The 12,061-nt window shown below is 41.4% G+C and overlaps 1 protein-coding gene across 2 annotated transcripts in view; it reads right to left on the bottom strand.

Annotated features, from left to right (window-relative positions):
* Positions 1–5,015, bottom strand: part of dlc1 (DLC1 Rho GTPase activating protein) — a 124,531-nt gene extending 119,516 nt beyond the window's left edge. The window contains exons 1-2 of one of the 2 annotated variants that reach the window (XM_033623813.2): positions 4,268–5,015; positions 1,271–3,278 (exon numbers count right to left, since the gene is read on the bottom strand). In XM_033623813.2, coding sequence (XP_033479704.2) covers positions 1,271–3,211 — 1,941 coding nt within the window. In that variant the 5' untranslated portion in view covers positions 3,212–3,278; positions 4,268–5,015. The remainder of the gene's footprint in view (positions 1–1,270; positions 3,279–4,267) is intronic. The other variant, XM_033623814.2, reaches the window with a different exon arrangement.
* Positions 5,016–12,061: the final 7,046 nt, after the last annotated feature.

Here is a 12,061-nt window from a genome sequence, read left to right as displayed (position 1 = left end):
ACAAAGCTTGTTAAAAATCAGCAATTATGAAAGCCATTTATCATATCCTGCCTTGGAAAGAGGGCTGTCGTAGTGTGTACTAGCATCAGCATGACATCACACATTATCTGTGTGGACAGATACAGAGCAACTGCAATGACAATACTTTCGAGCAAATTCAAAACAGTCTAAAACTGAACATGATGAAACAATACCGGTGCAGTACATTGTCACATTATATAAACCATGGGCATCAAAACGTCCCACACACTGACCAACAAGCCACTATCAACCGCCACGTTGCATGCTTCAGTGTAACACTCTGTTCATGACATCCTATCACAGGAACGCAGCTCAGAAAATAACTGATGATTATGATTATCTTGTTGGTTTTATACTGAGATATAATAGAGAAAAATCATAGTGATTAATGCTTAGCAGAACTAAACCTAGATGTCTACAGCCAGGTCTTTTTGGATGCACTATTTCTCCGTTGAAATACAAGTTCCAGTGTTCTTTCTGATCTCTGCACCCTCTAATTTTTATAAAGAGCACACTAAACCTGTACAGAAACACAGCCTTTCGAACAACTCAAGCACAGGACTTTTGGAGAGGAAGAGTCACTGTTCACAAGCGGGTAATGGTCTTCAGCTAGAATGTATCACAAGAATCTAACTTTCCACAATAAGGTACTTGTCTAAACAACATGCCTGCTTAATGCGCCCTGAGTTGTAAATAATGGATTTCTTGTTGTCATTCCAAAAAGGCCAACACTGCAACTACTAATAGTGGATAAATACTGTGTCCGTTCTTGGACTGTTGCTTTGTTTCAACAAGCCCAAGCCCTTATTACGTTTTTGGCACTTTCCCGTACCCGTCTAGCACACTAGCTAACAGTGTGTAAATAACACAACATACAGTATTTTGTGGAGAGAGCAGTTTAAGCCTTTCAACACAGAGATTACATGATCTTCCAGCCCCCTCTGTGTTCATAGTCTGCATGCCCTTATAGGACCTTGTTTTGCAATGAGCGGTTGAGAAAGAGTAAAACATTTCACAGATCCCCCCACTCACAGATCTGTAAGCATGTGAGAGTGAAGTCATTGTTTTCCAAGACTCTTGCCAGAGTGTGGGACAAAATTCATTTGAAGGCCGTATATGCCCAGAGGGTGTCAGTTCATTTAAAAAAAAAAAAAAGATGCCAGAGTCATGATTACTACAGAGAAACTGAGACAAAAATCAATTTAAACACCAATTAAGTTTCACTCTAAATCTATAAACACAGCCTTACCTTTCTCATGCGCACTTTGACCCTGTTGTCCTCTTTTTGATCTCCAGGCTCATTCGTTTCATCTAAAACAGGACTGACAAGTTGTGTGTCACTGTAAATAATGGTGTGTGCAGCCTCCATTCTAGAGACTGTGGCTTCTGGCCTGTGCTGTTCTCTCTGACCATCTGCCACCTCAGGGCCAGGTGACTCACTGAGGTAACAACCAGAGGCCTGGTTGCCATGGAGTCCCTCTGGTGAGAGCTCATCGTTGACCTCTGCAGAGCATGCTGGCAGGTTTTCGGTGTGCCGCTCAGAAGCTGCAAGTGTATCATCAGTATGAGAGTGCTGAACATGTGGATTTTGGGTGAAATCTGAGGCAGTGTTCTTTTGAGGATCCAGTCCGGAGGTGTCATCTGGCTCAAGGTGGCTAACTTCTGGGATAGTACCCAGTTTTGGAATGCTATTTTCCAAATGCTGGGCTACGGCTTGATCCTCACAACAAGCCAACTCTTTGGACACTGAGCTTTCATCAGTGTGTGCTATTGGTTGACTTATGGAGGTTGTCGTTTCCACATTCTGCTCTTCACACTGAGTAATGTCTGTCTGTACAGGGTTGCCTTCTGAATATCCAGCATCCAGTTTTTCAGATGAAACGTTGCTGTTAACGGCCACAGAGCAACACTGACCTTTGAAACAGATATCAGACGATGTGATTGGCCCATACCTGACTTTTGCTTCTTTCTCGCTGCCTTCTGCTTGTGCACTCTTCTCTCCCTGAGGCCCGTTCATCGCTGTCATTTCAACATTATGCTGTTCCAACAGTGTCTGGTGGGATATTTCACAACCATGAGCCTGATCCAATACCACAGTGCAGTCATGATGATCCTGCTCTCCTCCTTGAACGTCTCTTGAGTGATGCTTAAATCCTGTATTTTCATTTAGAGTTCCTGGGTCATTTAATCCATCCAGCTTGTCAGCGGAATCTGCGCTCTGGCTTTCAGTTACTCCTTTGTCACATACTTCATCTGCCACTAAAGTCACAACTGGGTCCACAGTTTTGGTAGCCTGTGACATCACATTATCGCTCTCCATCATATTAAGTGAACTGTGCTGAACAGGTAAGGTTACACTTACATCAGCATAGCCAGAGCTGGAAATCTTCTCTTCCTCTACATCTGGAAGGTCAGTTTGAGGTTCCAGTTGAGCAGCAGAGGACCGGTTTAGTGTGGCCTCAGAGATTTCAGGAGGTCTGCTGTAACCCTCTGTATGGCTCTCCTTTGTTTCCTGATGATTTGGAAGGTTGCCAGGCTTCTCACCAGCAGATTCAGACAGTGGAGACCCATTGTCTGAAGAGATAGAGATGCATTGTTGCTCTTCACGTGAGATATGTGGACTTTTAAAGACATTATCATCATTGCAGATGCCCTGTCTCTGGCTGCTGTCTGTGCCAACTTCACATTCACCACTGATGGCTTCCTCGCTGTGACTGCTGCTATCACTTGCAAAAGAAATATTTCCCCTGGACATCCCACTGTTTGAGTTACTGTGAAAATCTCCAGAATTCTCCATGTCCTGGAGATGCCCTGATGCAGTGGAACTTTGGGGAATATTAACGCCTACCAACTCATGAGAGCCATGAACTGAATCCTCCTGCAAACCCACTGGAGCTTTCACAGTGCTTTCCAATAGCTTCAACTCGTCTGATCCAGTATCATCATTCGCAACAGAAGCTGCCACCTCAAGTGTCTGAGCCAGGTCCTCTGTGGTCAGTTGGTGGCAGCACTCTGGCATGGAGGCACACCTCGTCCTTCGACCTTGTTTGGAAGCCCCTGCTCCCATCCAAGGCCCCTCACTGTCCACCCCATGACAGCAGACCAGGTCCAGATCATCGTAACTGTACTGTAATCCTGAAGCATGAGTTACATGCTCCTCCCAACTTCTTTTCCTTATGGCTACTGGCATGGTGGACAGCCGGTGCTATCCCATAGAGCTGCTTTTGACGGCAGGCGAAAATGGAGAACTGGATCTGCTGCAATTGAGAAGAAAAATTGGGATAAGAAATAGCCTGTGTTCGCAAGTCATGATTTACTGAATGTGCAGATGACGATATGGTAAATAATGTTTCACTTTAAAAGTAAACAGTTGGAGTAGAGGGGTGTATTCATACTGCATGCACACTTCCCTGGAAAGTATAACCTCTGCGGTATCTGCATGAAACGACAGGATTCCCAGTTATGTTGATCGAACATGGGATTATCTGTTCCAAATTTCACATCACAGCGTGCTGTCTGCATTGAATGTATTTGATCTGGAACAGTTGTTTTTGACAGCTGTTCAACAATGAAGTTTTCAGGAATAAAGCCAACAAAGCTGCCCAGATTCTCAAACGTCTAGATAATCATCAAGAAATATGCAAACGTCCCTTGTTTACTTTTCAACATCTTTACACGGTGAACTGTAAACCGAGCCAGTTTGTCAAATTTACACCGCAAACATTCAGTACACATTAACTTTAACTGTGCAAAAGTGGTCTTAAAAATCCAGGGTGTTGGTTAACTGTCATTCTGTAGCACCCATACACCCACAAAAATGACAATGATGACACTAAAGGGAGTTTAAACTCCAAATGACATTCAGTGTCCCTAAACAGCTGGGTCTCCACAAGCCAACATTATCATAATACATACTGTGGTTCCTATTACATGAATCAAATCCAGTTCTATACTGCGCTTTTTTTTATTTTCCCTGTTGTTCTAGGTCAGAATGTTCAGAAGTAAAGGAACACTGGGATTCAACAAGCAAGATGTACTCCGGTCGAGCTGAACATCTGCTATATTAAAAAAAAAAACATGACTGAAGAATAAGAATAGAGTAATGTATCATGAGTGACTGAGAACTAGAGACTTCTAATCTAACTTCCAAACAATTTTTCTATCATTTTTTATATGTATCGAGTTTTTCAACAGATCAGATTTTCTTAAGCAGTTTAAGTGAAACATTTTTTCTCAAATTTTTCACCTTTTGTTTCCTCAGTAGAGGAGCTGGATGATACCAACTGCAATCTGCACCCTCTGGCATGAACCTGCTCCTGGTTATTAGTTAAATAAGGGAGGTTACAAAAACATCCCAAAACAGTTGCTTCTTCTACCGACCATCGAACCAACAGCAAAAGTGACACCTCAGTACATTTCAGAGCTGGATGCTGGAGTAACAGTGTTTACTTCTTGTAAATTCTCCGCTGATGGCACATTTTACGATATAGTCCAGCAGCTGTATATTCGGTAATCTAACACCAGGTGATAATCCAACAAACAGATTATAGATCCAGTAACTTCTTCGAGTACAGTTATCCAGAGATGTTTCGCCAGTTGCCTTTTCATTCATCCACAGAGAGCAATGTGTTCTTGTTTGGGAAATATGAGTCCATCTCTTTCCAAGAGACTTGACATCTGTTTTATTTTGTAAGCAGTCCTTAGTCTATGTTTCTGCAAGCTGTTTTCTGGACTCCAGTCAGTGTCTTCGCTGTAAAACTGTCGGAAAGGTAGTGAAGCCCCCAAAGGCAGGCAGAAAGCCGGGGAGCGGTGAAAAGTCCAAAGACAACTTCCATCTTGATCACATTAAGGTTTTTGCTGACGCTGAATGCCAAAGAGTCGGGGTGGTGTAAGAGGGGCCGGGTTTTCTTTCCCCCGCTCCACCCCTGCTCTCCTCCGTTCTATCCCTTTTCTCATCAGGTCCCCTCCCTGCTGGTTTTGACAGGGAGTCTGAGTCACATCCTAGGAGCCCCATCCCCCGTCTCACAACTCACCCATTTATTCACTCCACCCTCCTCTCATGGACTTCACTCTGCCCACTATTTCAGAAACTTCCTCTCCGCTTCTTTGCTCACAACTTGTCTCTTCCCTCTTCTCAGTGGACTTTTGCTTGTTCTGCCTTAGCTTGCTATTTAACTAAACTGGGCAATGCTCCCACCAGTTGGTTTAGATTAGTAACAGACAGGCTGCCTTGTAAGACGTCTGGCTGTGGGCCAAGAGAGATTGCTCTAATGTTTTGGCAGTTATTTCTGAGGCATGCTTTCTTTTTTTTTTAAATTGTCATCTTGTAACTCTACTAGCATCCTTAACCAAACATTCTGGCACTAATGAAAAAAAGCCAAGCAAGGTATCTTTGCAGATATGCTTTAGGAGTGCATTTTTCAACTATTCTGTAAGACTATATAATATTAATAACTTTTAAAAAGTTGTATGGCAATGGGGACAATGTTAAAGGTGCTATCAACCTGATATCTTTGTTTTATAGTAGACCAAGGGGAAGGAAAAACATTTAAGGACCCAAATGCCAGTAATTCATTTCCTAATATAGTCATTTGCCAGAGGCACACAGCAGAAAGTAAAGGCAAAGCCAAGGATATTTACACTTTAATGTCCCTGAGATAATTTAAGACAAACATAAATCAACCAATCTTGTCTTTGAAGTATGATTGAGACAGAGGGAGTAAAACTAATTAAATATTCCTGACTTCCATTTGCAGAGCCCATCTCAAGTTAAAAACCTCAAGGGCCCCAAAACCTCCTGATTTACATAAAATGTGCGCTATATGAATTCTAACAACACCACCTCCATTCAAGTGCTCCATAAAGTTGTGTCACCTAGTTTTACAAACTCAGGCTACGACCATATTTATCAAGACTATATTTAATTGGGGTCAGTTGCACAAAAAGAGCAATGCATCAAAACACTAGGGACAATTGGCCTCATTCACTAAAATGTCCCTAGAAATGTTCTTACTCTGCGCATACAACACATGCACAATTACCATCAGATTCATGACACTTGCACAGCAGCCAATTTCTTTCTTTCCACCTTGCATGTGTTAGTGAATCACAATTATTTTACACTCAGTACGTTTACGTATGCACGGTGAAGTCGAGCTACGGTCATAGCTCAACCAGGGCGTTTCATTGGACCACTGTCCTTATCCCAGTATACAAGCACAGGAAGGGAAATGATTTATTGACCGAAGTATATCTGACTCTGCTACGATACAGTGTAAGTGGCGATATGGCCCCTTTCAGCTTGTAAGGACTGTTTTCTGGTTGACCTATCATGTCACAGACCAAACAATCGCCATTTCGTGTTTCTCTACCATCCATGTCTTTGAAAATATTTAACTCTTTCAGTTGACACAGCATGAATTGCGTCTCCTCATCCATCCAAAAATGCACAGCTCTGGATACAGATTTCACCATGTTGTTACTGCCTTCTTCTTCTGTTACAGATTTACTGCTATTCGACCTCCAGGTCAAAGCCCAGGGTGAAAAATGCGGAGCATGCGCAGAGCGCCTAGGCCAGTTTGTCCAACTGACTGTATACATGCAGAAGTAATTCGACTCCCAATCGCATTATCTGGGTGTGTTAGTCTGACTTTGAGGAATTTGATTTAGTACGATTTCAGTAAGACTAACATGTTTACATGTGTTTTAAAGTCCAGCTTTAATTTAATTTCCACTAATGTCATGTAAACGTACTGACAGGCTTGTGCTCACTATTAGCAATCAGCATGCTGCCATGTTTCCACTGCACTTTATAAGGAAATACGTTTGTCCAGAGATGTATCATGGAGAAAGCAGTGACATTCTACATACATATGAAGGTCCTGACACACCAGTGTGGGACTATCAGTGAGAGTCTGTGAATGTCTCAGCAGTCAGAAACAGCTGATAAAACCTCACTTCAAACATGTTACGTTATGACATCACAACAAAATTCACGATGCTCATAGAGTTATTATTAGTATGACTGTTTTGACCACCAACAACAGTGCTGGGCTACCATATGATTCAATTAATGTTAGCCACAGTAGCTGTATGAGTAGTCGACTCATTTGATGGTAAGTTAGCTAGCGTGAATAAAGCTTTTGTGCATTTCCTCATCCATAAACATGATTTCTGCCTCAATTACATGAGGTAGACTTTCATTGGAAATGACCACACGCAACTTCACGACATCGTCAAGTCCCTCTTTTGCAATTGTTTTGATTGAGAAACAGCAGAAATTACATACTGTAGTATGGGTGTAAAACTTTGTAAATGTTTGACATGCTGCTGAGTAGAATTAAGATTAAGATTAATTATTGACATTATTTTGATTATAATTGTTTTGAATCTACCTCAGGTGTGTGAAATGTCCTGCTGTTTGGCAAATATTGCTATATTCTGACAATAAATAATAGATTAAACCATGATTAACCTTATGATGTCTTCAACTTTCACTAAGGAGCAAAAATCAGATTTTAAAATGGAGAGAAATTATTTAACTTACTTAGCATAATTATTGACATCGACTGATATGGTAATTTTTAGTGTGATAACTTTTTTAGCCATAGTATCGCCCAGCCCTAAATTATATTAATTTCATGGTACTAAAAATTGGTCAGATCAGTTGTCATTACAGGCAGATTCAATAAAAAACAACTAAAACCAAAACTGTTACTTTTTATGTAACAGTTGTGTAACATGTTACACATGAACTTTCTCATATCCTCCACTGTAAGCTAAGACTGGGACAACACTCAGTTTCTGTAGTCAAATAGTTTAATTATGACAATAACTGATGAGGATAGAAGAGCGTCACATTAACTCATAAATCATTTTTTTTTTTTTTAAATTGGTGTCTGTTAAAGCCTTTTTTAATGAATGTCATTTTAATACACTATGCTTTTAGTGTTAGAGCTGTGTGTTTACATTTTCTAAAACAGCAGGGCCTTCATCATTTGTGTGTACGCATGGTCTGAGTCAATTCTGTATTTGTTCCCAGAATACGAACAAATTTAGTTAAGACAATATCAATGAATTCGAGATTTGTGCATAAAATGTTTGTATGTAGTTTTAAACACAGATTTGTGTGTATGCACTGCTTGTGAATGAGCAAGAGAGAACTGGGATGAAGCCCCCTCCAACTGTCCCTGCAACCCCAGCCTCTAACCTCTGGGTCATCCAGATGTGAGGTGAGGCTCTGGATGAGTCTTTTCTTAGGGGCCTCGCTGGGAAACTGCACTCTGCCGTCAACACTGGCTCTCTGGGGACACAGATGGTCGCACTCAAGGAGAGGGATCCAAGTTCAACAAAACTCCTCTGTAGCGTATCACATGATGCGCTCTGTGGTTACGCCGAGTGCAGTGTAACAAAATGCAGATCTTTTCAGTCACAGTAGCTTCCATGTGGATATGGCTGGTGATTGAAGTGCAGAGGCCGACACAGAGCATGACTCAGGCTATCCACTCATTACCGCCTGTGGACATCCAACACAGGCCTATAATTTAAGGCTCCCCCTCCAACAATCCTGCCATCCTATGCAGCCACAGGGCAACTGGTCTACGTCACAATGTGATCCATCAGTGACACTGTGCAAACAACATGTGTGAGACTAGATACTCATCAGCAATGTCTCTGTTTGTGTGTTTGTGTGTGAGATGCGAGAGTAATGAAGCATTCAAATTGGAACTTAAGAACAAAATGTATCTTGAACAAATCTAATCAGCCATGAGAGCAGCTCTGTGAGGCACACAGTGGCAGACACAACTCTATTACTTGAGTCAAAGTATAGATACTCCTGAAGAAATATCACTCCAATACAAGTGAAAAGTACAGCAGTACTTTCTTTTAGAAATACTTCTGTATATAAAATTATACTTTATATTTAATGTTAATGCATAGTTGTATTGTTGCCATAATGCATTTACAGCTTTCTTCATTTCAAAAATCTCACACGTGGACATCAGATATGGTCGTAGTGCTCTGGTGGTGAGGAATCGTTATCTTTATCTGGCACAGCCATCATTACCACTGACAAGTTCAAACTGAACTGTTCAAAAACTGCAGCAAGCACTTTGAACACGACAGACAGGTGTAATAGGAGTAGTTTACTGTGACTGATTTCTCCTGTGACAAACAGCATATGGTCTATCATATTTTAGAAAAGAAAATCCATCTGCTGACTTCAAAGCTATGCTTCCAAAGTTACAGAGTTACAGAGTTAGGTAGTTAAAAGAACCTTCATAGAAATGTAGTGGGGGCCAGAAGTACAGCATTTGTTTTCCAAATGTAGTGGAGTAAAAACCAGAAGTTTACAAAAAATTAATAGTCAAGTAAAATACAGATACCAAATGGCAACCTCTGGGGCTGACATGTTGGGTCACTTGAGGCTGGCCACGAGCGAGTCACCCCCATGTAAAAATGCCCAACTTTACAGCTGTAAGGGGGTGGTTTTCTTTATAACTCACCTGTTGACATTTTATTAAGGCTTAAAGTTATGAATATTTAAGAGCAAGGCTGCTTTAGTGCCAGGCTGTTTGCAAGGCATCACTACAGTCTATACATCCACTCCTCGCTTCTCCACAGCTCCACCTTCTCATCCAAATATGGTCGCTTCTGGCTCCAAAAAAACCAAGATAGCAACGACTGAAATTCCAAATTCAAAACTTCAAAACGGCAGTTCACATACCAGTGGGTGATGTTACATTAGTTATGTCCATTTGTTTTATGCAATTGATGACAGATACTCAAAAAAATGCCCTTTAGAACAGTACACAAGCAAATGTACTTCATCACTGTCCACCCATGGAGACACAGCTGTGCTTTGAGGGAAATGCAAACATGCTAACACACTAATATCAGTTGGGTTTCTGTCCAAATTTAGCGCAAAATTTAACAGAAAATCAGCAAAAGAAAATGCTAATTTATGCAATTTTCCGATTTAGAGTGCTGCCAGGGATGATGCTTTTCTACAGGCAGACACGAGGGCATTGCCCTGGTTCCTTCCCCCGTTGTAGGGATTTTTCCATTGGAAAACCAACATCTATGATTCTTTTTTGTTCATTTTGTTCAGGAAGATAATGTTAGGCTATAAATAAGGCTGTTGGGCCGTGTTTGGGGGGATGATGTACTGTAGTCTCATAAAACGCTTCATCACTGACGTGTTTTAAGGCACAGAACAAAACAATGAAAGTCTCTTAAAGGGATAATGCACCCAAAAATGAAAATTCAGCCATTATCTACTCACCCATATGCCGATGGAGGCCCTGGTGAAGTTTTAGAGTCCTCACATCCCTTGCGGAGATCAGCGGGCGGAGCGGATAGCACACCTAATGGCAGACGGCGCCCCAGACTAACGTCCAAGAGCACAAAATTGAATCCACATAATATCTCCATACTGCTCATCCATAGTGATCCAAGTGTGCTGCAGCTGCGACATAAAAAGTTGTTTCGAAAAACGTCATATGAACTCTGTTTTTAGCCTCACTGTAGCCTGTAGCTCTGACTGCTTCTCTGGGCTCCGCGTTCACGTGTGTGCGCGCCTGCGCAAGACCAGCGAAAGCATGAGCTTTGCTCGCCCGTGTTTACATCACGTAACAGGTGTAAGACAACAGTAACCACAGAGGTAAAAGATAATTTGCACTACAGTCTTTTAGCAAAGGACAGCCCAACATGTCTGAAGACTTTGAAATTGAGGAGGAACAGCATTTCTTTGTTGAGCCGTATTTGTTTGAGCCCGAGTATACGGACAGAACTCAGGCTACTGGACGAAGCAGCCGCCGCAGCTCATGAGCCTAACCCTCAGCCAGCCACAGAATACCGGAGTCCAGCACTGGAAACCTGGTGGTGTAGTTGTTTCAAATGCAAAGCAATGCCAATGGATGAGGAAAGTCTTTGCTGCTCAGACTGGGAATTGGCGATGCCTGCACTTGAGAATCTGGACATCAGTACTGACGAGACTGTTGCTCTTCAGAGATCACTGATCACCCTGAGCGTGCACATGTGAGCGCGGAGCACAGAGAAGCAGTCAGAGCTACAGGCTACAGTGAGGCTAAAAACAGAGTTCAAATGACTTTTCGAAACAACTTTTTATGTCGGGGCTGTAGCACACTTGGATCACTATGGATGAGCAGTATGGAGATACTTTGTGGATTCAATTTTGTGTTCTTGGACGTTAGTCTGGGGCGCCGTCTGCCATTAGGTGTGCTGCCGTTCCCCCTGTTGATCTCTGCAAGGGATGTGAGGACTCTAAAACTTCACCAGGGCCTCCGTCGGCATATGGGTGAGTAGATAATGGCTGAATTTTCATTTTTGGGTGCACTATCCCTTTAAGCTTGTGTTGACCAAAGACCTTATTTCAGGTATCTAACCAAAAACCCGTTAAAAAAACGACCGACTTTGAGATGGGGGATCTGCAAGTGCAAAAATGCTAATGCTAACTGATTTACCGGTTTTTGCCTTCTCAAAAATACATTTGTAATTACAAAAGAAGTCATGTTAAACTAAGAGTAGTGCTATTTGCTATTTACTGTGCCATCAGAGGCCCCCCCAAAAAAAGGCCAAGTCAGTAGCAATCTATAGCAAAAGGATGTACTTATTATACATAAACTATAAAAACTAAAAATAATTAAAAAACACTATTCAATTACATATTATTATTACTATCTTATTTTCTTTGGTATTTTCATCATACACAGATGACACAGACGACTGCTGGGTAATATACATGTTGATGCTGTCCAATGTAAAGTCTCTATTTGATCGTTACATCTTCATTTATTTATCAAATCTGTTTCCATTGCACTTAGTTGCATTTAATCCATATGCCAACTTTCCACCTCCCCCAAATGTAAAATATTTTTTGCAATTTTTAAAAAATTATTATTTTTAGTTTTGGTATTTCCACTTTTATGCCTAAACATTTGCATAAAAAAGGTGAATAGAGATGCACCTAATGACATTGCTAACATGCTGTTTATAAAATTAAATATTTATTATGTTT

This window comes from Epinephelus lanceolatus, chromosome 3 (genome assembly GCF_041903045.1).
Source record: "Epinephelus lanceolatus isolate andai-2023 chromosome 3, ASM4190304v1, whole genome shotgun sequence".
NCBI classification, from domain to species: domain Eukaryota; kingdom Metazoa; phylum Chordata; class Actinopteri; order Perciformes; family Serranidae; genus Epinephelus; species Epinephelus lanceolatus.
Note: the sequence above shows the minus strand (reverse complement) of the source record. Positions and strands in the feature narration are given on the sequence as shown.